Raw genomic sequence first — 27,002 nt, 5'->3', positions numbered from 1 at the left:
AACGATAAAAAAGAAACGGGGCATGAAGCTGGAAGGTGAAAAAGAAGGAACGGAGGGGAACAAAAGATGGGGCTAAAGGTGGATAGAATGGGACAGAAAATATTTACCGCGCAAAAGGCAAAGGAGGGGCGCGTTTCTTTGAAAAAGCTGAACTTTTGGAAGATATAAAAGTTGCTTACAAAGATGAGTGAGCGGTCATAGAGGAAGCTGAAGCAACAGACGCGAATGAATAATTAAACGACGCGAGTACTTGTGAAAAACATTGAAAAACGAGACGAATAATAATAGACGTAAAAAAAAGATGTCGCGAAGATGTTATACAACGAAACTTGAATACATTGAATTAAAAATATAACGAAATACGTCTAACCGTGAATGAGATTTGCCAAGAAAAAGTAGAAAAAGAAGGAGGAGAAACGCGTGTAAAGTAATTATCACGCGAAGTGGATACTGCGAGCGATATCGACACCAGCAAGAAAGTAGAGTTCGACAAGAAAGTGGAATTATAAAAATCGCGAGAAAATAATGAAAAACAGCGAAATAAATAGAACGGGGAAAGATAAAAACGAAGGTGCAGAGAGCGAAGAAGGAAGGTCGTAAACAGAACGGAAAGAATGGCGAAACTCGAGTCGAAGGGAAAAAGATTAGCGATACAGGCGTGTAAAAGTTGAATGAGATAAGGAAAAATGTAAGGTATACAATGTTTTCGACGAGAAACCATCGATCGACGTGTCGTACATATCGACACGCCATCTTGGCTATGAATGTGCTTTGCCTCGTGCATCATGGATGCATTTCAGAGAGAGAGTACCGCGTTTCTCTCGCCTCGGAATATCCGTGACAAAATGCGATCGTTTCAGGCTATTCCATACCTGTCGATACACGGAATGAAAGAAATACGTGTTGTACGTGTTACGTTGAAACCGTGGTTCAGGCTTTTCAAGGGATTCGTCACGGGTTTGAAAAGAGCTGAAATGGCTGAGAATATTCGAATTTGTTTCTCTCTTGCTTCCTATAGTCTATGACTAAGTTTATTGTCTATTAAAACTGAATGAACAGAGTGTATCGGAGAGAGTTCTGCATATTCAAAGGAGATCGAAGTAAACCGGTTTATTAGAACGAGAAACTTTCTGCGGAAAAGTACGGATCAAAAAAATAGCATCACGGCCATTAATTCGCTGGCTGGTGCTAGAATCACGCGAGCTACTAATTTCGTTCTGATTTTATAACAATTTTTTTTACGATGGTCTTGGCGATCGTCTGGCTCCGCGTTCCGAAATTTCCGCACATCGAATCGATGATATGAAATAGAACGGCGAATAAAACAGATATCTCTGACGCGTTCGTATGGTTTGTCGAGGCAACGAAAATGCAATTGGCACGTTATTTTCCTTTTTTTTTTAAGGCGGCAGCGATGGATAAATTTAATTAAGTGAAAACGCGGGAACGTGTTCCGCAGGGAGAATAAAGCGCGATAAAATGGCCACGCACTTTACCATAAGTACTAAAAAACAAATTTATCAGCGACAAATTGGAAACGTTTCACGGCAAATAAAGCTCGCGTCGCTTTGTAACGAATTGAATTGCACTCCGTTCTACCGTGCACTTCTTTCTCGTAAACCTGTAGAGAACGAACTCGTAACTGTTGTTCATCCTTATTCGTGCTAGCGTGGTCATCGTCCGTCGTTTGTTATTTAATTGCCTTCTATTTTATCGTACACCGTTTCAGATTCGCCAAGCGTTGCGATATTCTTGAAACGTGTAACTGAAATTAATTAACATTATCTTGTACCTAGATTGCTTTATTTATGGAAATATTCGGAATTAAAAGTAAAACTATAAGATTCATTTTGAATTGATTGGATTTCATAAAAATTATTTAATCGCGCTATCAAAGTTTCACACGCAGACTATTATGAGTTTCTTCTGCGCGTTTCGAACAACGAACACCATTATTTGTAAAACATGGCAGCTGAAATTTGTTTATTCGATAAATTCTCGTGGAAGAATGATTAGAAAATAGTGGCTCAACGTTACAGTATTATCTTGTATCGCGACAGTAAGAGAGGCGTATAATTAAGTAGAGATAAAAGAGGGACGAGATGCGATCACGGTGACACGCGTTTCACGAGACCTCGTTGTACACGTTGTGATTCGTTGTTTCGAATAACTGTACTGATTTTTATACCCGTGTGCAACAATTATACCGCGACCTGATCGTTAGACGAAGTATACCTAATAATGATAATAATATTGTTGTTGATATATTCATATGGTTCGTGCATGCTATTCCTTATTTCCTTCGATAGACCATACGTTTCGCGTAGAGAATTCTTTTGTTCGTTCGCTATTAATTTCTGTGGATCGTGATCAGTATCTCGGTTAATAAGCCCCCTTGATCACATCGCGATTTAATTATCATCGTCGAATTCATTCGAAGGAACGGCGCCCTGTTTCACTTCCATCGAATTCCATTTCTGCGTGATGCGACACGATACACTCGTCAGAGTCGAATTCATATCGATCGGAAATTCTCCATTTGTTTATTATTCGATGTCTACTCAAAATGCATTCGGTTAATTTATCGGTTCGAGCTGCTGAATTTTGTGATCTGGCGATGAAATTCAGTCCGACCGTGGAAAAATTCTATTCGCCGCGTGGATATCCCGTTCGATGTAGAATGAAGAAAAACAGACACGCTGTGCGTATTACGAACAATATTTTTCGAGCTAATTGAAAACCGATATATTTCTCTCTTTTAATCACGCGAACCACTTGCTTCGTATCTGCTGCGTTGCAGTTTCACGGATATAAATAGAAACGTTTTGTATAAATGGAAAACGAATGGCTGCGAACAAATTGGGAAAAATAATTGAAAGAGAAAAATGAATGTTAAACAGACATTGCAATTCCTTGCAAAACATTTTCAACGTCGCTGTATCTTAATTCAATACGGTCACTGGTATTCCAGAATAAATAACATATAGAATTTATTAATAACAGATATCGCGTTTCGTATATAATTACCAAGCTTCTTCGTAAATAAAACGAGTTGTAAAATAAGAGAAATAAGTTTCGTTAGATTTAAAATTCGAGAGCAAGAGACACACGAAACTAGGCTCGCGTTTCTCGTAAAGATGCTGCGAAATAAATGGCACTATGGCCCAATTCTCCGACAGCGAATGGCACGCTCAGAATGCAATGGTTTTTTCTATCATCGTGAGAAGAGCAATCCAATCGGCGAGGACAAAGAGCGCGAAAGTGAAAGGGTGGAGGCGGAAAAGGCAGCTTTTAATGCGCTGCTTCTAAGTCGAGAGTTCTCACAAGCACGCCGATTGAACAGTTATCCGATACAACGACGACTGTTGTGCAACTACAGCTGGCCGAAATGAAAAAAGTTGGCCAGAAACACCGAATGCTATATCTTCGTCAAAAATATGAGTCGTGTTACAAACAAACGCACTTTCTAAACTTCCACGAAAAACGCAGTCGTTCGACTAAAATAAGAGACGATACGAGAACGTTATTTTCTCTCTAGCTTTTGTTTCTACATTTCCATAATGCGAGCAATATTTTCATTAACGATGATGCTTATCGATATATCTTTATTAATAACTATTCTCGAAGGGCTTGTAACATCCATCTACGAAGGAAAACACCGTTAAGAGGAAAATTAAAAGATACCGAATCAGAGGATACTTGCTGAGACATAAAATACGAAGAGCGTTTTTAATTTACATAATGAAGTGTTCCATATAGCGAGAAGATTTTATCTGTTAACGTAGCAAGTGTGCAACCAATGTATAATAAAAATTTAATTATGAAGATATAATATAATAACGTAATAACGTAACGAGAGTTTGAATTTCAAACGAAAACGATAAAAAGATATACCGTAGCAGGTAGCGAGTATTTTCAATGCATCGAAAGAAAAGGAATAAAAGATAATCGTGCTTTATTAGCAGTCCTGCTGCTTTCATTTCGTTTTATACCCGTATCATAAATTACTCGGGCCTGGCTTTCGTATGTTCTTCGAATGAAATGAAATGAGATGAGCATAAAATAACAAATAAATTTGGCGTCTGCGTTACTTAGGCGTAGCATAATCAACCAATTTAAGAGTGAAACGAGCGCCGAGATACACGGGTCACAAATTGTGAAATATACGTCGCGTAGCGTAATGAAGAAATGTGTCCAAATGAAAAGTGATCTTGTTTGTCAGATCAAGAAGGCAAATAAAATTCTTCGTACGAGAGAACGTCGCACGAAATGAGAGCTCGTTCCCCGGCCGGTCTAACTTGTATTAATTTAATTGACATATCTCGAGGTCGACCTCCTTTGAACGACCGTCTAAATGATTCCTACGAGGTACATTGAGGATGTAGCTTGTGTGCGTATGAATCATTCCCTGCTACAAAATATGGTAGAAAACACCAGCAACTTTTATTTTGCTGTAATTTTGGAAACGAAAGGATCCAAGGATTAACGCTATATATCTAGACACATTGAAAAGATGGAAATCTTACGAAGTTAAATCTTATAAGAACCTCTCGATGTCAGTGAAAACGTTCAAATATCAGGAATTCGTAGCATTCCTGACACTTGGTAAAACTCGATTGTCCCCACAGAGCGACAAAAGAAACGCAGAATCCAACGAAATAAGGAAAAGGGAAAAGAAAAAGAAGAGCGTGACAAATGTGGAATGACGAAACGTCGAATGGTTCACATTCCATTTAGTATCGTGTCATCAAGTATAAACGATACGGACGACGGTGCGAAAGCTTTCAACACATACACCGTATCGACGTATACACGTGCTCCCATTGCGTTCACTGTCTGTAAATGTACTCTATAATTAACCGACTCTTAATTGCATTCCATCGTGTACTCGCTGTTTAAATATTTGCATCGAGAATCATTCATTGCCCCAGGAAATGTTCAAAATCGTTTAGTTTGAAAATAATTCATATTTTAGACGATCGTTGTTCGTCTCGAGGAAAGATCTGCGTATGAAACGTCGTTTCTTCCATGTCCGAACTCGACGGGCCGATACTATTTGCTAAATTTTCTATTACCAACCAATCGCTATCCACGCTAAAGAACAAATCTACCAGAAATGAACGATTCGCGTTTGACTAGGTTCTTACGGAACGACTGAAAATTTAGTAAGATGGTAGCACAAATGAATGGAGTGACTAGGTCGAAGGAGAAACGACTTTAGTGTTTGCGAACTGGTGCGCGGTTTCAAGGGTTTATGACACGTGCATCGTTACCGAGGGTTCAAACGCCAAGACCAGCCCAGTCGTTCGTATAGTACCCAGAAATGCTGACACTCTGCGACCATAAAGCCGTTTCTAGGCCCTGACATCTGGCTCGAACAGTCTTCTGTAAAGTATCGATTAACGTTTTCCTAGAAAATAGCCTAGTTTGGCGTCCGTGTCATAAACCCTATGATCTCGATAGCCAACTTTATCTATCACAATTCAGCGGAATGTCGTGTCAGGTGCAAACTATAGGTGTAAAATATCGAGATTAAAGTACTATACCTATATTTCAAGAAACGACATTTTGCAATTGCATATGTGTATGCGTAGTCGTATTTGATGGGATATTTATTTGCGACAAAATCGTCCATAGCCTTAAGTAGCTGACGACCATCGAATGTAATTAGCTTTTTAGACTGACATCATTTTTTCTTTTAAATTCACAGTGTCCTTATTGTCGGTCGTCGTGGCATGGCTGAATTCACGAATTCTTAATTAGTAACAATCTCGTGCGTGGGAGGACAGATACGGGTCGGCGAGGGCAAAGAAACTGGATTGTTCGTGTATAGTACACGTCCACGTGTGTGCCGCTTCATTCACGTACGGTAGTATGCATGTGTCTTGTAATGTCAATTAACCGTACTTCAGGCAGGCGTTTTTCATACGACGTTACAAAAATGAAGCTGGAAATTTACGTTTACGTAGTCTTATCGCATATATCGTTCGCTTGTGATCGAAAAATTTTGCTTAATATTTACAGTAAACAGAGCAGCGTATACTGCATCCCAACGAAAATACGAGAAAGTCATCGAGCATAAAAGTCTTAGGACTAAAAGTAGGAAAATAATGAGGGGAAAAAACGAAGGAAAGTCAAAATGTCCGCGTTCAGAATTAAAACAAGCTCCGGTGTTGAGACGAGTACCTAGTGTCAAGTGCTAGAACGAACTAGGAAGAAAAAGAAAGTCAAGGCTTATGACGCGAACGGTCTTGCTGCCTTCGAAACATACGGCGAATAAATAAAATCAAACGTAGGAAGCGGACAATTTTCACGACGTTTCTCCGCATGATTCCGCATTTCCTGCCTAATCAGCGTCGCTTCGAAACTTTACCTCCGTTCGAGCTACCACGAAATACTCTCAGATCTGTTCGAGTTCAATCTCTAATCCACTAACGTTGCCAAGTATAAGCCTTTAACTAAAATTTCTTTTAGCAAGGTTTATGCGCCGGAATGTAAAGCCGAAATCGGGCGGAAACTCGTCGCACGATCGCCAGATGCTTCTATAAAACATTCCAGCTGGTTCTTCAACTGTATATAGATTAAAGCCAGCGAGGTGAATCGTGTCGCGAACCAGGTCACACGTATCCGCGTTCCTTCTCTTTTTCCTCCCACATTTCGCTCGAGCTTTATCTTCAAAGAGACAATAGATTGCCGAAGTCGTACGAACATTCTCGTCTCTGAGGTATGTTCCTAAGCTATAACTATAACTGTCATTTAACTTATCTTGTTTCGTAGAAAAGATACCGAGGCAAAGGAACAGCGCAGATTTCTTTGCACGCAAAGCGAGGCGGTTATCGTAGCACGATCAGGCAGGGATTTCGTTTTCGAGGAAATCGACTTTGAATATTTGACAAGTATACTGAGATTTTGTCAATCCAGTTTTAAACTACGTTTGAGAATAAATCGAAAACGTAGAGTAACATTTTTTCGTAAAATGCTTCATTATCGTTTTTTCTCACCTAACCGGCATCTAGCCAAGTTGAAGTATACTTGACAAATTTTCAAGCCGGACTTTTTCAGAAACGAAGCGTCGTTGAAAAATTGTATTCCATATTTTCGACTTATTTTTTTAGGTGAAATCAGTCGCTGTCCGGTTGTATTACGATTACCCCCTCGCCATGTGCAGCGCTTAAAAATGAATCTTTGCAAACGAAAATGCAGTACGAGCGTCAGAAACGATAGCGTGCAAGTAGAAAGTGACGGCGTGATCAGCCCGGAGCGGCCGCACGCGCCGTCGGTAGGAGGGTCTGGCAATCATTTGGTCAATGACAATAAGTGGCAGTGACACGGACACGACGATTTATAAATCGATAGTCGGAGGGACATCGGATTTATGTAACGAATACAACGACGTCTGGTTATTCTAATTCCGACGTCAAATTAGAGAAGGTTCGACCATAGAAGCTTTGGAACTTCAATGAACGAGACACGGTCGATGCGAAACACGAGATAAAAGTTCCGCTCGAATTTTACTTCCGACATTGCATTCCACTGCGACTATTCTCTTTTTTCCCCCGACGATTTTCATGGAAATCGTGAGGAAAATTTGCATCGCTGCTGATTTTGGGTCTGTCGAATATTTTATTTCACGCTTTATCTCGCGAATCGCTCTTATCGATCGTTACCTCTAGAGCACGCATTCGCTAGTCATTCACACGAATCTTTTTATTTCTGTAGAACGTTCGGAATTCAATTTGTTGCAGTAAGCATTCTGCGAGATTGAAATCGCGCCACTTTTGCCGGAAACCACGGAGCTACCGATACGAGAAACCACAAAGCGTTCATCTTCGTTACCATTGATTGGATAGCTATCGACTAAACTATAAACTGCGAGGCATTTTGAGCAGAAGCGAACGAAGAATTTAATCGTTCTTCGCGATATAATGTTTCCACTTGGATCGTTTACTATCATTAAGTAACATTCAGTAAAATTTCGATGTAGGATTTTAAACGCTTCTCAGCTTCTTACTCGACGCGTTATCGAAAATGAGTATGTAACGGGTAGCACGCTATCCTCTAATTGCTAGAATAAATAATACAGAAGGTAAAACGTCGTTTGCGAGTAGGTGTAAATCGAATTGTAATTTTCGTTGCAGATTCCGCGAGGAGGTCTAACGAACGGTGGAGATGACTGGAAGAAGAAGAGTGCCACTCGTGTTAAGAGTATGCACAGGTAAGGATACGTAACAAAGCTGAATCGATCGGTCGATTTGCGCAATTCATTAACCGGTAAACGCATAACGTGTACTTGCATTACGTACTTTTCCCATTACCTGCCATTTTAATATCTTTTATTTTAAGTTTTACGCTACAGTTGTCGATAGTTCTGATACCAAAAATCATCGACACGCTGTACGAAATCTAATTCGCGTGGAGTGCGATAGAATATAAGCGAACAGAAACGTACACAGACTACACAGGTAATTCATCTGTATTATCGATTTGAGATTATTATTTCTATGCGATCGAACCACAGCTAAGCACGCACGCGTTCTATCCGAAACGATTCTCCTGCAATATCAAGATTTCATTAACCTCGGTGATTTTTCTTAATCTAGCGCTTTCTACGGAGCTCCGCGAGAGCGTATCTGTCACGATTGAGAAATAAATGGTCGCGCAGCAAGGATTTCGTCATAACTTTCACGCGCGCGTAACTGCACGATCCGCGTTTCCGTTGGACCGAGAATCGAATCGCTCGAATGCATCCTGTTGCATCGCGTAAAGGCTGGCAATCGAGGGCGACTACACGAACCACGCTGCTCGGCCATCAAGTACTGTTAGAATCGCCATGCCGTGCCGGACTGCAGGCTGAAACCGTAACACTTGCCTTGACAATACGAATTTACCGTTGCGCTCGAACCAAGCCACGTCGTTCAACTTTCCTCCGGGTCTCCGGTGAGTTCATTTCGCGTTCTCAAAGATCGAAACGAACAATTTTTGGAAACGTGGCTGGCTATCAGTTACAGGAACGTTACAGGAACGTAATCACCGATTAATAAGTTGACCGCGGGATCGATGTGAAAAAGAAATAATGGCGTCGAAATCGAAAGTCTCCTATATCCGTTCATTGTGTACAAATCGAAATCGAAAGTTTCCTTTCGGCGTTTCCAGCCGAATCCGTATTATTACCGGATGATCCGTTCCGAACTGATGACTCTGCGAAGAATGCAAAACGAGAATCGAATCGGTTAAAGAATTAGAAAGCGCGTGGTTCGATGCTTACGTTAGAACGATTTTTGGACCGTTTCAAAGAACGTTCACCGACAAAGGCAACATTTCTAATTCCCAAATATTCTAGTTTCTAATTGCCAAAAGCGATTTAATCCAATCGCGAGATAACTAATTCACCAGTGTTGTACGTATAATTGGAATACAATTATCTCTGTGCGAGTAATCTCTAATTTACTTTACTTTATTCCGTCTCATTGCTTGTTAATCACCAGTTTCCAAAGCATCGAACTAGCCAACTACCGTAGAATATGCGTCAACATTTTCTAGTTTCATTGCTATTTCACACTTCATTCGTTATTCGCTCCTCTGTTAGAAGCAAGTTTCAAGCCGGAATTCGCAGAAGCGATAGAATTACTTCTACGACTGTAACTGCGCAACACTCGATCGTCTTGCTGAAAGGGATGCTGAAAGAACGTCGTCGAACACGATCGAAACCCGCGACAGAAACCTCGTAATCGTACCCGCCCATGTACACATTTTCACGTAACCTGTCCACATCGGTAGAGGTCAGGTGCGCATACTTAAATCTTCTGCATAATCCCGTGGTCTGTTTAACATTCAGAGGCACGCGAACATACACACCGCGTTGCATACACATTTTTCCATCCGCCGTAGCGTAGAATGCGCGGCAAACTACATCATAGAGGTTCATGAATCGTTTCTCGATGGCTGGCTGAGCAATTCCCGGCCAACCGGTTTTTAGATCCATTAAGAGCTTCGTCCACGCTCTCCACGGTCATTTTTATTTCAACTCACTGTGAGAACCAGTCACCGTTGTCAATATCCATCGCCTGGCTCGGCGTTTGCACGTGTTCATCGCTGATACGTCGATCGTCCGCGACACTGTTCACGGTTCACCGATTCAACGATCAGCCCCTCGTTTACTGGATTCAAGATAAAGTAGCGATTAACCCTTAACGGTCGATAATTTCATAGCAATTAACTCGACGTATACTTAACTAGAATTATCGGTTGTAGAATCCAGTCGCTTTTGAAACGGACTCGTGGCAATGCCTTCGTTTATAAAATTCTCTTCTCTTTAAAAAATAATTTATCCGTTAAACGTCTGACTGCGTGGAACGTAGAGTTTGTGTTTTTTTTCCAGCAATTTTCCAAATGTTCGTAAATCTAAAAATAAGGTAATAGCAACATCGTGAATAACTCCGAGGAAGCTAAAAATACGCATTCTCATTCTGTTCCTGATATTGTTATTAAAACATCTGGTCTTTATCGTAACAAACGGTATTTCGTTTAAGAAAGAAGATAATATAATCTACGTACAATGTTGGCGTAAATTTCGATATACCTTGCAGACACGTTCGAACCACTTAACAGAGAAACACGTTTTGTTGAAGAATACTTAGCGACGTTACTAATCGCTTAAATATGTCTGCTGCGAACATTTAAGACAGTTTAAGCGAAGGTTTACACGAAATATACGCGCAAGCTCTTATCTTCCAGTTCCATTCAGTTTGTTATTATTTTACTGTAATTCCTGTTTATCCCGTCTAATTCAACTACAGTAACCATAAGCGTGATTGTAATCACAGTCACACATGTGCGTACATATACACTGCAGCACGCTACTAGTTTGATTTACGTAATTGCTGTAGATAACACAAATATGAAAATCAAATACCACTGGCGTTGTTTAATAACAAAATAGTCCGGTTTACGAGAATATTTGGAAATCTCGATAGACGATGCAGTAGCAGAATATTTGATCTGGTGTAATTCTTTTTTTATTTTGGTATTATTTCGTCTGTAACCTCGATACCTAACGCTGTCTAAATCGATGGCTTCAATTTTAAAGCGCGATCTACATATTTTAAAGTTACAAACATTCTCGACAATTTCCGAACAATTTAAAACTGATCGTCCGGTATTAACCGATATGTTTCAGGTGTTTTCGTGCTGCTCTTCAGCACGGTCGCCGTGGACGCGACGAAAGACCCATCGTCGAGTTCGGAGAAGCTGCTCACCCCCGACGTATCGGAAACATCGATATTCGAACAGAACAAGACGATCTTAAACAAAATACCATCGAGAGACGAGTCGGAGTTTCCCTTAGCAGAGTCGAAAAACGAAGCCGTCGGACCGTACAACTCGACTAAAAGAGGTTTCGAAACGGTAGACGATAAGCTCGTAAAAGATGCCAAAACGGTGGACAAGGAGAAAGTGCCAATGCCGATCGACGAGGATACCGAGTTGCAAGGAATCAGGTCGCGCGATCAAGTCGACAGATTATCGACCGTAGATTCAGCCAACAGCGGATCCAAGCTCGAGGAAATCGTCTATGGAACTTCTGGGAAGAGTTCTAGCACGAAAACGATATCCGCGGACGCTTACAGGCTATCCGGAACCAACGGTTTGACCACGGTAACCGCGAAACCGGCGCTGGAGGAATCAAAAGTCGACGAGACGAAGAACAAAACCGGGTTCGTCGAACGCTCCAACGATACCTCGAGGCAGGAACCAAGAGAAGCTAAGAAATCGTCGGAAGATGGCTTGGAGGTGAAAGAGGAACGCGCGACAGACACGAAGGAAGAAGCGGCGAGTTCCTCGAAAGAGGCGAGCACGGATTCCGGGTTAAAATCAGAAACGTTTAACCCTGAGAACGAGTCAGCTCCGGAAAAAGTTCGTTTCCTCGGAGAGTTTCAGCAAAGGAAGAAAAAGGCGGAGGGTCCGGTGAAGAACTCGGAAGTTCCGGACTTAAAGGAGGCCGACGAGAGAAAAGAGGAGGACGTGTCCGTCTCGTTGATCAATGACACGTACGTCAACTACAGCCACCGTTCGAAAATCTCGACGGAGAAGAGCGTGGAGACCGACTCGGCTGACAAATGGACGCCTCTCGAAAACGCGACAAATTTTATCACCGAGGAGATTCCGGTGACTCACGAGTCGCGCCATCCGAAGGAGGAGGTGGAGGTCGTCGGGAACGTGACTCAGCCCGTGATCCAGCGGTTTATCGATCGACAGTCCCAAAACTCGACGTCAAAGGACGCTGGCCTTGCCAACGAATTAAATCGCACGTCGAATCGGGACAAGGACTTTTTGCGCGATTCTGCGAACGCTAACGAGACCAGTCACGAGAAACAGCAGGAAATAGAGGAAAAAAATGAGGAGAAATTGGCGCGGCTTACCACCGAAAGGACGAGCGAAGAATCTTCCACGATTCAAGGAATTTCCAGTCCGGTTCCCAGAGGAAGAACTATAGCGTTCGAGTCTGCAAGCTCGAAGAGAACGATCGTCGCGAAGAAGAACGCCACAGACAGATTCGCGGACCAGAAACCCTATCCTTACACGAAATTGCCTAAGGAGTCGCCAGTTCGTAACGCCAGTAACCAGCTGGACGTCACCACGGAAGAAGCTTCTGCTTTGGAGAACACGATCGGCAAGGGACAGTCGGAAGAAAAGTTCGTCGTAACCGAAGGTTCGGACGTGTTGGAGAATAGCATCCAGCAGTTTAAGCCGACCTATTACGAGAAAGTAAGCAACGAATCATCGACTATCTCGAGCACCGAGGTACGCCCGTCCGTTCAAATAACGACCGCGCCTTTGCTTAGATTAGAGGAAACTAGACCGACGAATCAGACCGTGGTCGAGAAATCAAGCGAACAGAAGGGCATCGACGAGAGCGGAGAAAAATCGACGAGCGCGGGAAATGACGTTTCTCGGTGGGCTGAGAGCCGCGAGACCTCTGGGATGGGGAACGTCGATGTGACTGGAAACGGGATAACGGAAGTCAGCGCGAAGCCCGAGAGTGGCGATAAACGAACCTACGAGGCCTCCTTGCAGGAGATTACGGTTCGGACAACGCCCACACCTTTAACAACGGAACCCGTCGAACCGCAAACGGACCTCGGAATGCTCTCGAACGCGGACGTGCAGACGAACGTAGCTGGTTCTCTGCTGATACGATCAACGCTCAACGCCACCGAGCTCTCCACCGAGTATCCACTGATCAAAGGGAATTTTTCCGACGAGAAGTTGCCGATATTCCCCACTACACCCACGGACACGAGCACCGTCAAAGTAGCAACGGACAGTGCCACCGTCTTGCCCACGACCACCATCGAAGAAACCTCCGTAGGGAACGTCACCGAACCACCAACTGTCTCGGACGCTAACGGAACCAACGAAATCCCTTCCGGTGTAAGTGGCACTCTCAGCCCCGAGGAAACTTTCGTACCTACCACTACCAACGTCGAGTTCGAGTTCGTTGGCCTGTCCGATTCGACCACTTTTCCCTGGCGGAACGCTACCGAGGAACCACCCAAGGGACGCGATTTGCCAAACGAAACTTCCGTCGTGCCTACGGTTAAGGATTTACTCGCAAAAAATACGCCCAACGAAGGCACCACGACAGCGAGCAACGAATCGACCACGGAGAATACGTCGTCGATCAGCGAGACCGAAATTCCTGCCACGAGTAATCCAATGACGGACCGGACGATCGTTCCTACGTCGATACCGAGCCAAACGATACAGTCCAAGGACGAGTTTACGACTCGGCCGAGTTTCGTCGACGAGGAAACCGACAGCAGCTCGACCAGCCTGGATGAAGTTGAGAAAACGATAGACGTGACGGATTCTTGGAGCACCACGAGCGAAGAGAATGTCGCGACGACCACGATTAGAACGGAACAGACGATTTCAAAGGATTCCAAGGATTCCTATTTCATGGCGAACGTTACCGAGTCCCCCGTGGAATTCACGTCGATACCGAACGTTTACACGACAGATGCCACGCGAGTGGCTACTTCCAGCCCCTTTGTCCCGATCGGTCTCGAGCCAAGGACCCCGGTTTCGAGTAGCACGAGCCCGGCAATGCCCGTTTCCGACATACCGTCGGTCACGGCGCACGACGCGACGGTGTTACCCGACCAGGAGGAGATTACGTCGCTAGTTCGAATCGACGTGGAAGGCACCTCGCTCGACGTGTGCCCACAAATGGACAAATTGAGGCACACCCTGGCGAACATTTTGACGTCCGGGATGGACAAGTGAGTGTCGCAATTTCTTCCTCCTTAGTTATTCCATAAGTAAAGAACTCTCCCACTGTCGAATAAATTTGTCAATTTTTTATTATCGCAAGGAAAAATAACGCACGAAACTGTCACGAAGCAACGAATCGAGTGCACGCGGAGTAAATAAATTTGTGGAATAGGGAGACTCGAAGCTTAGAAAGTACCTGACCTAGTCGATTTTCATCTCGATATAGAATAAATTTATTTATAAAGAAACTGGCAGTATCGTGGGTCTAAAGCAAATCTCGCGATAACCAGCGGCACGTAGCCGAGAGTTTCCGGAACCGTGCGTTGCTTTGAGGTTAATACACGTTATAATTTCCTCTCGACGTCGCTGGTATATGTTTAACGTTTAACAGATAGTATCTTCGTCGTCTCCCGTTACAGGCCGGTATCCGACAAACAAATTATTTTCCATCAAAATCCGTGTCAGGAGCCACCGAATACTACGCCATCGTCGTCCGACATGCCCATGATGACCATCTTGATTTACGTCGTCGACGAAGTTGGCAAGTTCGACAGCACTATGACGAAAATGTTGCCCAGTTTGTACGAGGATTCGCGGGACCACGTCAAGTTCCCGATTACCGTAAGTTTATCGTAATTTATAGCCATAAGAGATCTGTCGACGAAATTTTACAACGTGTATTTGCATATATATCTGTCGTTGATAATTTATACAGAGTCAAAATCTTAATATTTTCTCACAAAAACGATTCTGAGCTTTGTGATGCTATATTTGAACGCCGTAATTTTATTTCTACTTGTCTTCTTGGTCGAAAGCGAACAAAACTTGAGTTCAGTGTCGAGCATCACATTGCAGATAATTAACCGATGTCCATAATACAATTTAGTTAACGTGTTCCGCCGATTGACCCACTCTTTTCAGATACACAGATTTCTTCTGGTACAGGAAAAGGGTCCAGATTCCGGAAACGCGATAGCGGTCGTCGTGGTCTCCTCGGTTGCCTTGATTTGCCTGGTTCTTCTCACCGGTCTTCTGGTAACGATTTCTTTTTTATCAATCAATACTTTTTACTTTCGTCCAAGATAAATAAAACGCACTCTGCTTTTCATTTGAACATTCGATAATATTATATATTCGAATTCTATGGAGATATTCACGCCTTGTCGATCACGATACGGTCAAATCTCATTTGTTTCTTAAATTTTTTCTAACTCGAGATAATTAACGATAATTAACGAACAAGTGGCTTTTTTCATTTTGCTTGTTAAACACTCTCGTTCGTACCGTACGATCTGCCGTCACTTTCGGACGGATGAATATCCTGTTCACCCAAAATCAACTCATTCCTTTACATTCACGTCGAATCGATGATTATCTCGTCGATACGTTCGCGAGTCAAAGAACGCGAAACTATGTTATCATTCGTCGCACGCTTATCGGCTGGCACCACTCGCACGAAAAAGTATCATTCAAGACTAATGAAACGAGATTCCCAGTTACGCAGGTCAGCAAAGATCTATACTCTCTGAAAAAGGCCTCCTCCTGCTTGCATTAAGCTCATTTCGCATCGTGTTACGTATTCATCCGTCCATACTTGTGATTTACTTCCAGTGTACGTAACATCTAATGATAAATACATGTGCGTGTGCGTGTGAGTGTTTGCACTTTTACGTCCGTGTTCGTCCCGTTTTTTCACGCAAAGATACAGCGTTTTTTTAATTGTTTAAAAAGGTCATGTGGCAATGTACGTAGATCCGTATCGGCGAATCGGCATCAAAATTAATTTGCATCGATGCAGACGTCAGAATATCGAACAGAATTTGTTGGGAAATAAATTTCCTCGATAAATCAGTTTCTCTCCATTAATCACCTTTTCGCCCATTTCTCTCTAGTCTTTGATCTTTTGCTCTTTATAATTCCTCTGATAACGATAATAATAGCGGAGTTGGAAACATCGGACATTTTGAAACACGCGTTTCGACGTTGGTATCGATGCAAATTTCGCGAATCTTACACGTCGATGCATCCACTGCAACGCATTTCAAGTTTGAACGTGTAGACCGAACTGGATGACTATAGATACGTGAAGTTTGTTAGAAATCTTTGCCATCGAAGACAGAGATATATTCCTTTCTACAGCGAATTACATTTGTGCATCGTCTGTCAGTTAGTAGCATCGTCATTAGTATTAGAATTATGTGTACGAAAGATGGAATCACGATTTTGAGATAAATTGCAATAAATCATTTTTCACAATGAAATTATCGGGAAAGTAAAAATACAAAAAGCAATGAGAGCGTAACGAAGACGAGGATAATTTATCTTGTCTTGGCAAATAAGGCTAACTGTGCTACTTTCGTTAATAGTACAAGAAAATTGCATATCAATCTAACTCTGCCACTGATCGGTTACGATGTAACGATCGCTCAAGATCAAAGGAAGGGGAAAGAAATCGCGAAAACGCGTTTCAATTTCCTATTTAAAAGACTCGTTTCCGGTCGGGCGTGAAATTCTTTCTTAAAAAAAAAAAAAAAAAAAAAAAAAAATGGACAAAATCATTTGCGGTTCCAACCGCGAGAAAAACACGATGCACCTCGTCGTTTGTTCGCTACAAAAGACACGATGCTCGTCCTTGAATCGGCTATTAGACCGAGCAACCATCAACGCTTCATTGGTTTTCGCCTCGTGTATTTCATTCACGCGTGTTTCCATGTCGAAACTGATCGTCGGAACGTGTTTCGACAGAAGAAACACACAGCTTGCTGCACGATGTTTCAAGATTGTTTGCTTCTCATTGTGAAGAACAATGCGAATTAACATTAGAAAGGTCCATCGAGGAATCGGCAGATATTATTCCTCAGTTTTCTATGTCTCGTTCAAAATAAGGACAATTTAAAACAGCAGATTGTTCTTCTCGATGATTGTTTTTGAGATATGACAGGATTGTGTCTAATGTTAAGACGAAGCACGATCCTTGCCGATATCCTTGATGAACGTTGAAATTACGAGACTAGCGGCACTCGCCACTGCAACGAAAACGAGACTCGTTAATAAACGGAGATATTTCTTTGTTGCACTTTCTATGAATTTCCCTGGAAACTGTTTCGATGATATTCGTTCGAAGTGTGCATAATATTCGTTGGTAGAGAACAACGGCTACTGTAAACTCCGTGACCGCGAGCTTACAATCGGAGAATACAAATTTTCATATTCTAACGCTAGAAACTTGCGAGAAATTTCGAGTGCATTTCATACTGCCGCTAAAATCACCTTCTTTCGAACGCTTTGTTCCACGAGTGGTTAGTTTGCAAAATGATAGAATCATGTTTCTCAGGAAAGTTCAGAGAGCAGATGTGCTAATTCGGTGGAAAATTATTTGCAGTTTATCATGAGGAAGAGGCAAACGAGGTTTAACTATGGCGAACGATGTCGTCCCGTGTCTTTAGACGCTTACAGCCTTGACAGTGTTTCCGCTTACAACAGCGTCAGACGCAAAGGCGTGACGAGATCTTCGAAAAGAAGCTATGGGAATCCAACTTTCGAGGATTCGGTAAGTTTCATTTTTTTTTCTTTTTTTTTTTTACGATTTTTTGCTAAAGAGTGGAACGTGTTTCCTAAGAAATAGAGTACATATCGCACGAAACGGCAAACGGATAAAAATATCGATGCGAATGGTTCCGTTTAAAACGTTTTGTTTTCCTTTCATAAAAGAGCAAATACAGGAAACCAATGGTACAATTACTTACCCACGCTAAAGTGGTAAAAAACGAACTGGTTTGTTTTCTTACAACTCAACTTTCTATTAGGTAGATCAACCAGAACGAAGACAGACTTATGCTCGTGTCGTAACTCGAAATGTAGGACAGGAACAAATTGAGAATATTTTACTCGCGCGTGCTTTTTCCGCCATTTTTTTCCTTAAAAAACTTCCGGATAAATGGAATTTCATCGTTCAAAATCGTCAAAACGAAACAATTTAGTCATTTTTATCCAAGCAAAATAAATTGATTATCTAATCTTGTATCGTCTTACGCACAAAAGCATTTTGCTTTCTAACGTGTCCTGGCCAAACGTGTCTTCCTTTCTTCGTAGCATACGTTTAACACGTTCTTGTAAATAGAAATTAACTCTTCGGGTACCACGTAGAAAATTGTCTCCCCGTAGTACTTTCCCACCGAATTATCATAAAATAACGTGGCATTATTTTAGACGTTGCAATTAGAAAACTGTAAGGGAAAAGTAATGCACTGTACGTTATCCCAGGTAATCTTTGACAAACGTTTAAACCTTTCGAAGGATAAAAGTCTATGTAGTAGCGTTGTGAGAGATAAAATAAGTCTGGTCAAGCATTTAACGTTAATCGAGTTGAAGGGAGAGTGTCTCTTAAATCGTTAGTTTCCGATTACTAAATTTTCTTCCGCATATTCGTCTTTTAATGGGACGAAACGATTAAACCAACGAAGGGAATTAATTTCGCTGGAATTGACGAGGAGATGGGGCATGAAAACGAATGGTAGTTAGAAGATCCGAAAGCTCGGACGAAACTCCGCTGAACTCGGTTAACGTTGCAGTGAAATACAGGAAAATCATGTTTCTACAAAACGCGTGTCCTCGTTGCAGAGCGCCATTCCGTCTCACCCGTTGAACTTCGCGGCCCTTTCATCCTTCTGTAACGACGTTAACGCAATCAACGAGGAATTCTCCGGTATTCCACAAGTTTCAGCGAAGATAGACGAATTGCCTGCTGGGGCGGAAGTGAAGAACAGATACGCGAACGTGATACCGCTTCCGGAGACCAGAGTGCTCCTACAAAAAATCAACAACGATCCTCTTACGGAGTACATCAACGCCAGTTACGTTCGGGTAAGCTGCCTTAACACAAGTTCCGATATTACTTCGATTCCCAAGTAGATTTTAATGCTTACGATCGAAAGGGACCGATTGCCCACGAGACTCTATGGTATATCGAGTAAAGGTGAGAAGGAAATAATGTAATCTCGTTGCAACGAAACGTTTCTTTTCATTCTACTCTTACGTTTCATTCGAGCGAGTACTCGACGCGCCCGGTTCATTCATTCTCGTTCCAGCGAACAAATCATCCGCGCGATCTCGGAAAATCAGCTTAATAAAAACACTTGGTTGCGTATCTCGAGCGATCTGATCGTACGTGAGTAAGGGTTAAAGCAGCGTTTTGTCTGCGTGAGAAAAAGGATGTTGCATAATGCATTACAAAGAACACGAATGACTATTGCGTAAGCTGGAAGCACGGCAATACGCGGAAGCAGGACGAACGTCAACACCTGTTTCCATCGAACTACCAGAGCATTTAAATAAATGCACTGTACCGACAAAAGAAATGGTTAATCGTTGCTCTGAGAATAAGTAGGCGATTTTTCTAAATGTAATATTGCTAATTAAATCAATTAGTCCACTGGTTCTCGAAAGATGAAATGAAAACACAATGAGATTTCATATTGCCAGACACATGTACTCGCATACGTATGTTGTCCGCGCTCTTGCCTATGATTATTTCACCTATTGCTCATTGTGTTGCTTATTTATCATTTTCCAGAAGTTATTACTGTTACATAACAGTACAGACACTGTGTTCATCGGCTATTCCAACGTTTCACGTTTAAACAGCCGATTTCCATTTATAAGCAACTTAAAATCTCACCGTCGTCTCGTCATCCTACCCCATAACGTCCCGTTCAAAGACCGTTTACGGTCCTTCGAGAAATAACAAGCAGTTGATTAGAATTGCTTTAACCAACGGATGCAGACGATCCGACGTTTTCAACGTTTCCACTTTGCGCGTGTTGCAATTACACAGCATGCTGCCATTGACGAACATCGAACGTACCGAGGGCAACGTTCTCGGACTTGCAATTAGCGCCGGACTGTTCCTTCCCCATCGATAATATCGATCGATATCGTATCCTAGGCGCAACGCAATTATTGCGCCCGTTAATTGATTCTAACTGCGATCGATTCGCCTCGAAATAAGCGAATTCTATCCCAGAACTAATTTCAAACTAACGTTGATCAACATCTCGCTAATTAATCCCAATCCTATGTAATTATTCTGCGTTACAGTTACGAGTTTCCTTTTCAGACGAACGACGCTAAAGTAGACACGAAACGATAAAGATCGAAACGGATATAAATATTGTAATTTCTTTGTCAGCCAGCAGAGCATAACTGTTCGTTGTAACCAAGTCACGATAATGATTTTCAGGGACCGAAGAACGCAACGAAATATTACGTCGCTTGCCAAGCACCGATGGAGTCGACCGTTACCGACTTCTGGAGAATGATCTGGGAGCAACAGTGCAAAGTGATCATCATGCTGACCGATCTCGTGGAGAACGGGGTGGAAAAATGCACCGAGTACATCCCACCCTCCGAAGTTACCGACTGTCGCCGGCTATACGGTGACTTCCAAGTTACTCTGAAAAAGAGAGAAACCAAAGAGAAATATGCCATTTCCACGCTTCATTTAAACGTAAGGAACATCAAGGACCGTTACGAACTTATAAAAATTATGCTTTCCCACGTTCTTCTCCTTTTGATTTTCTTCTTACAAGATTTATGCTTTGGTCGTTGACAGTTCTCGAATGTAACGCTTTGTAGCACTTTTTCGCTCAACTATTCTAACGTAGTGTATGCACTCGTCAATCGGTGGATCCATCGTTGTCGCCAAGTCGTCCATTTAAAGATGCAACTGCTACAAGTAAAAATTAGAGGCGAAGCTAATACGAAACGTGACTTTTACAGAATTTGGAGAAGAACACGTTCCGAGAAGTGTATCATATTTGGTATCTGTGGCCGGTGAACGGGGTGCAGTCGGACGGTGCCGGGTTAATAGCTGTGCTTCTCGAGGCGAGGGCACTCCAAAGAGGTGGCCCTGGACCCATTGTGGTCCACTGTAGTCCTGGCACTGGACGTACGGGAACGTTAATAGCTCTTGACCTAGGAATTAGACAATATGAGATTACGAGGACTGTGGACGTGCCAAGGGTCGTTTACACTATCAGACGGGACCGTGCTGGAGCTGTCAAGACGAAAGAACAATACGCTTTTATTTACAAGGTAATTTGTTTTTTAAACTCCCTTGCCTGTACCTTGCCTTCGAGTTTGCTTACTCCGAGAAAATGTGTCGTTTCGTGTATTTGATCGCGCGTAAGGGATCATAAGGATACTCGATTTTTCATTAAGAAACCCTGTGACAACTGCGCGCGAAAGATATTTACGTACGATTCGTTTGTTTAATGAGATATATTTAAAAACGAATCATCTATCAAGATGATTATTCTGTACTGTTCGGAGATAGGTGGGAGGAGGTATTTTGTCAGATAAATGCGAATCTTACTTTTTCAGGCATTAAATTTGTACGCGACCAAACTTGCCGGCGGTGTGCTGGAATCTACGTGAACCGCTCGAGATTTCGAAGAAACGTCTGTTCAGACGTCGAGTCTAAGTCGTAGCAGAAAACTGCTTTATCTGTGAACGATAAACATCACCGAAGACGATAAGAAACCGCGAGATTGTACGACGTACGATATGCCAGTTTTATCTGGACAGGAAGCTAATGAAAATCGAACGGAGGAAGTTAACTTGTGATACGTGGACCATAGCGACGGTTGTATCTCGCTCGAGACCTTTGTTTCGTCCTCTCGACGTCCGACAATCTCGCCAAGAAAATTCAAAGCATTTCTTACCATCCGTTCGTCTACCCCTCTCGATCGACGTTTCGGTATTTCTTAAGAGAACGTTGCCATCAAATACTAAGTTATCAAACAGATCTACGTCAATTTGTAACGAAATTTTGCGTGGTATTTCGTCCACGTATGAAAGCAGAATTTTTCAAAGTGTGCAAACAATGATAGAACTTAATTACAAGTAGGAAATTCTTAATTCGAGTAACTCAATCGGAATGAGACGCGAAGCAATCACCGATGATCCAACGCTACCAGTCGAGTATTACTAAAATCGATATTTTATTCTAAATACGTCTTGACTGAGAAGAGGAGACAAATTGGATGGTAACGTGTTCAAGCGAAGGACGAAGAGGCGAAAATTAATTTGTGATATCCGGACCATCCGTCAACGGTATTCAACTTCGTATTTCTTAGGCCTATTCAATTTCGTAAAGCTTTTTTTACCGTGGATTTCGTCTCTTTTTGTCAATATTTTAATATACATATGTATATATATTACACGTATTGCGTACATATATTTATAAATAAGATGACGATTAGGTATAGTTGAATATTTAATGTTGATGCGTCATACTTCGTAGTCAATAGCGTTATCCCGGAATATGGCAATCGCGGAAGAATTATTTCTTACGATAAAATATTCCGCAACCGGCATTGTATGGCCAAACGAGAGTAAAAAAGGAAAACAAGCGAGAGATACCTTTCTCGGAGAATTCTGTGTGTGTATTTAGTGTCGTCTTAACGATGTAAAAAGAAATATATGTATGTATACAAAATATGTTAATTATTATTTAGTATTGCAATCGTTTACGACGTTACATTTGTAAGAATTCAGAGAAATCGCACGATCGACTTCTTCTTTTTTCTCTCTTCTTTTCCCAGCTATAGATATGTGTATACATAATATATATATATACATATATATTACCGTATTATTGTTGTTATTGTTATTGTTGTTGTTGTCATTGTACAGATACTTTGATTCGTAGCAGGTTGCTCTCTATAATTGTACATAGAAACCAACCCGAATAATACACGGAGAAATTAATTGTATCGTTAGATTCCGTTAGATTTTTCGTTCGTTTCGTACGCGGAAGTGTCGTGAATTCTCGTGGAATTACACGAGCGTGTTCGTAGTCGCACGCCATTTTTCTCAGAGACTTCGAACACGTTTCAGGAGCGCATCGAATTGTCCCATAAATTTTGTCGGTTTCGTTAAACCCTGTTAAAGTTAGCTTCTGTGAACCATCAGGCATTTTCGTTTCAGCATTTGAAAACAATCAGATGATGCGACGAACGTAAACAATCGTATTAATGATTCATTTCGACCGGTTATTTTTGACCGACGATCTTTCTCTGAGTGTGCCTTAAGAAATAGGTTCTTTCGTCAAGGATTAATTTACTTTTGCGAAACACGCGAATTATACATTTTCCGTCATCCCGTGTATCTTTTAAACCAATTTGTATGGCAATTATACATGTACAGGAGTAACTGCGGCTTTTGTTGAAATTAAATGTTTCGTCTTTTATTTGTATAGAATATCCTCTAACGTCAGCGAATTGTTAACCAAAATAATTATTTATTTCTATTCTACTTTTCCAATTTTTCGTATTAATATTATGTAAATGTACGCAATGTACCGTTTGTTATGTTTACCATCTCTCTAAACGTAAAGGCTAATAAACTTGTAAAATGATCAAATAATTTCAAGATCAAATCAAAGAGAATCAAAACCAGACGTCTATACTGGCTTTTTATTCGTTAGAAATCATCGCGAGATGAGTGTTAAATCGACAAAATTTTTGGTATAATACTATCAGTGTCATGAACCGTATGAAAGAATATTTTATACGAAAATTGCCCCCCTACTCCCCCAACCGACAGTCGAGATTGAGCGATTTCGCCAACTTGTATGAAACGTCACGTAAAGAACTGGAACGAAGAGCTGAAATTAAGCTGCGCGTGAGAAAACAAAACCAGGAATACAGGGTTATTTCGTAGCTTCTATCGAGCCCGCTATTTAAGCACATACGTATAGTACATCCATAATAACTAACTTTGTAATAGTACTGTAATATGGTAAACGAGTCGACGTATAGTCGAGGCTACAAAGTACGTAACTCATGGTACATCATCTTTCCAGAATATCATCGAACAGAGACGATAGAAATTTTTCAAATTGTAAATCTAATACGCTTCAGCGAGGAACGCGACGAACATCGAACATACACATTTATGGAATTAAACGACAATGACAATTTACACGTCTAAGAGCACAGAGATGCCCGTCAATATAAAAAAAAAAAAAAAAAATAAAAAGAAAAATTTCGTACAGTTTCGTGCGAAAGATTCGTGCCACCTTTGATTTTTAGTCGACTGTCTCCGAAGCATTCGCCTCCTCCTCTGGAAATTTCGAAGCAACGCCGCTTAATCAATTTTAGTTGTCGTCTCTGCGAAATGAAAAGCGAAATACAATTTTTTCACAGAAACAGCCTGAGCCTCTCGCACGATACTGTACGTCGGTGTAACAATGCATAAACATTTGCCATAGGATAAAAGATTAGAAACGTTCGGATTAATTACATTTAGAGGACCTTTACAAAGGATTAAGACGGTTAGGTGTCTAGAGATTAAAAATTCGACATAGTCGAAGAGAAAGTAGGAATATTAAGCGCAATGATCTCATTTGCCGATGCTTGGAACGAAGTGAATTCTCGATTGATAGTTCTTCGATGCGAGCGAAGGAGAAATTTCATGCGCCACGCCATTATTAATTACGAGAATGGTTCTTATCAAAGTTATTTCCCGCGTGAACGATGCGATTGTATTCGAGCGTTGGAAAGACGTGGGTCCCTGTTTCCTGAATAGTATTATATAATGGAGCAAAATATATATCACGTAATCGATATACGTTAGGATTTCTGTCATACTTAATGTTATAACCGCTAACTAATAACTCGCATTCGTCGTAATCGTATAGAAGACTCTGTGTGTGATATCGTTTTATGTAATATCGAATTGTGAAAGCCGAAGGAAGTGTCCACTTGAAAATTCCAACAGATTAAGATATATCCGACTTACACAAAACCAGTTAACGCGCCAAATATACATCTTATTTAATTATATCAATGGTTGGATATATCAAGGTTTCGTATCGAATTCTTCTTTACAAGTATATCGTCCACTTCTTCTTTCGATTTAACGACGACAACCTCGTTGGAAGTTTCGATTCCTGAAATTCAAAGAACTGCTTTTTAAAGTTTGCAAAGTTTACGGAAGATGGAAGGATTTTATAACGTTTAAAACGTAGTCGATCACGGTTAAAATATTTTCTTTTTCCCTCAATATCGTATATCTTATCGGTTACGAATGACGTACATATCCCCAACACACTTACCTTACGCGTTATAAGGGGATTTCGTCCAGAAATATTTTAAGCTAACTCTATTACGAATATCTCTTTGCCAAAGTTTAATCGTTACTTCAATTAATATAATATAATAGAAAAGTATTAGAGAGAGATAATATCTCGAATAAGTTAATACAGTTATTTAAGAAACTAAGTGGACAAGATTTACAGCACAATGCAATGCGTGAAACCAACGTACCAAAAAAAAAAAAAAAAAAAAAAAAGAATTTAAATGTTCGATTATAATATAAATGTTCAGTATCGATGCTATAAGAGGAATATGTATGTTTAGACCGTTTGGAGGAAGTTAGAGAAAAATGTGGCCGCGTAACGATACCTTCGAGAATGACGAATGAGCGTGTAGAATTAATAGAAAAACCAATGAAAACCGAACGTGCATGTGTCGATATAAAACTATACGTGTAATAATATCACAGAGATCGAAAGCTGATGAACGAAACACGATAAATAATGGTGTTCGGTCGCGTAGTTATCGCGACAGCTGTGTCGATTGCACCTGCATAGCTGGACCAACAAAATAAATGTAATTGTTCGACGCTCGTTTTGTTCTTTCAACTGCCTTATTTCACGTAAAAACGAAGAATCAGCGTACAATATTCGTGTACGACAGATTCTTTTCATTGCTGATACGCGTACATGAACTTACGAAACTTCGTTCGTGTACGACTTCTAAGGAAATAAAATAAATCTCACGTTCTTTTTCACGTTCGAACGAAACGCCTAACTCTAATGGGGAATTCGCGTACTATTTTCTTTTTTCTATACGATAAAAATAGACCTCTAATGAAAATTAATCTATATACAATCTCCTTTTTCGTTTACGCTACAAATATACGAACTTCCGGCGAGCTTCGTGTATATACAATTTCTAGCCAGAAAATACATTTTAAGCTTCGTGTGCCAATCACATTCTAAGGAGAAACTGATAAATAATTTCGTTTTTCTATACGATAAAAGCAGATCTATAATGAAAATCAATTCGTATACATATAAATTCCACAGATAAGATAAACCTTTCATATTTTATCCGCAATTTGGTGAAAAATCGTTGGCCTCGCCGGGTTAAAGCGGAAAATATAGAATGTTTAACGCAAGAAGAAAGATCCTCGTGTTGTAACTTTTTCCCTTCTCGCAGTACACACACCCTCCGAGTTTGCTATGCGGAACGAACAACCATGTAAGGGACTTCGAAGGGTTACGTGTCTATCGAGATTGCTGAGTACAAGATCTCACGAATTTATGGTACATCAATCGTTGTCGAGGGCGAGAAGAAAGACGTTAAAAGCACAAATAGTCAGCAAAAATGTGTAAATTACGTCGATTTCGTACACAGGGTGTTTCTAGTAAATGGGTCAGGCTACAGCGAAAGCAGCGAAAAAGCGCAGAGATAAATTCTGCGTTGTTTCGCACGCTCTATCGCGTCATCGTACTAGTTTCCTCGCAAGTTCATCGGTGCGATTGCAAAGCTCGATCGCACTGTTTCCTTTCAAATGGATGTTTTAATCCTCCGCGGGAGAAACGGTAAGACACTGGGGTCAGAAAGCGCTTAGTTTAAAAGATATTTCAATTTTAATTTCGC

The 27,002-nt window shown here is 41.3% G+C and overlaps 1 protein-coding gene across 6 annotated transcripts in view; it reads left to right on the top strand.

Annotated features, from left to right (window-relative positions):
• Nucleotides 1-25,958, top strand: part of LOC126872340 (mucin-17-like) — a 50,771-nt gene extending 24,813 nt beyond the window's left edge. For 3 of the 6 annotated variants that reach the window (XM_050632173.1, XM_050632174.1, XM_050632176.1), the window contains 9 exons: nucleotides 8,139-8,215; nucleotides 11,177-14,279; nucleotides 14,691-14,892; nucleotides 15,193-15,306; nucleotides 17,654-17,821; nucleotides 18,892-19,134; nucleotides 20,510-20,776; nucleotides 21,049-21,363; nucleotides 21,652-25,958. In XM_050632173.1, the coding sequence (XP_050488130.1) occupies nucleotides 8,170-8,215; nucleotides 11,177-14,279; nucleotides 14,691-14,892; nucleotides 15,193-15,306; nucleotides 17,654-17,821; nucleotides 18,892-19,134; nucleotides 20,510-20,776; nucleotides 21,049-21,363; nucleotides 21,652-21,705 (4,512 nt within the window). In that variant the 5' untranslated portion in view covers nucleotides 8,139-8,169 and the 3' untranslated portion in view covers nucleotides 21,706-25,958. Of the gene's footprint in view, nucleotides 1-5,710; nucleotides 5,870-8,138; nucleotides 8,216-11,176; nucleotides 14,280-14,690; nucleotides 14,893-15,192; nucleotides 15,307-17,653; nucleotides 17,822-18,891; nucleotides 19,135-20,509; nucleotides 20,777-21,048; nucleotides 21,364-21,651 lie in introns of all 6 variants that reach the window. The other 3 variants (XM_050632177.1, XM_050632175.1, XM_050632179.1) reach the window with 3 other exon arrangements.
• Nucleotides 25,959-27,002: the final 1,044 nt, after the last annotated feature.

This window comes from Bombus huntii, chromosome 13, assembly GCF_024542735.1.
Source record: "Bombus huntii isolate Logan2020A chromosome 13, iyBomHunt1.1, whole genome shotgun sequence".
Lineage (NCBI taxonomy): Eukaryota > Metazoa > Arthropoda > Insecta > Hymenoptera > Apidae > Bombus > Bombus huntii.
Note: the sequence above shows the minus strand (reverse complement) of the source record. Positions and strands in the feature narration are given on the sequence as shown.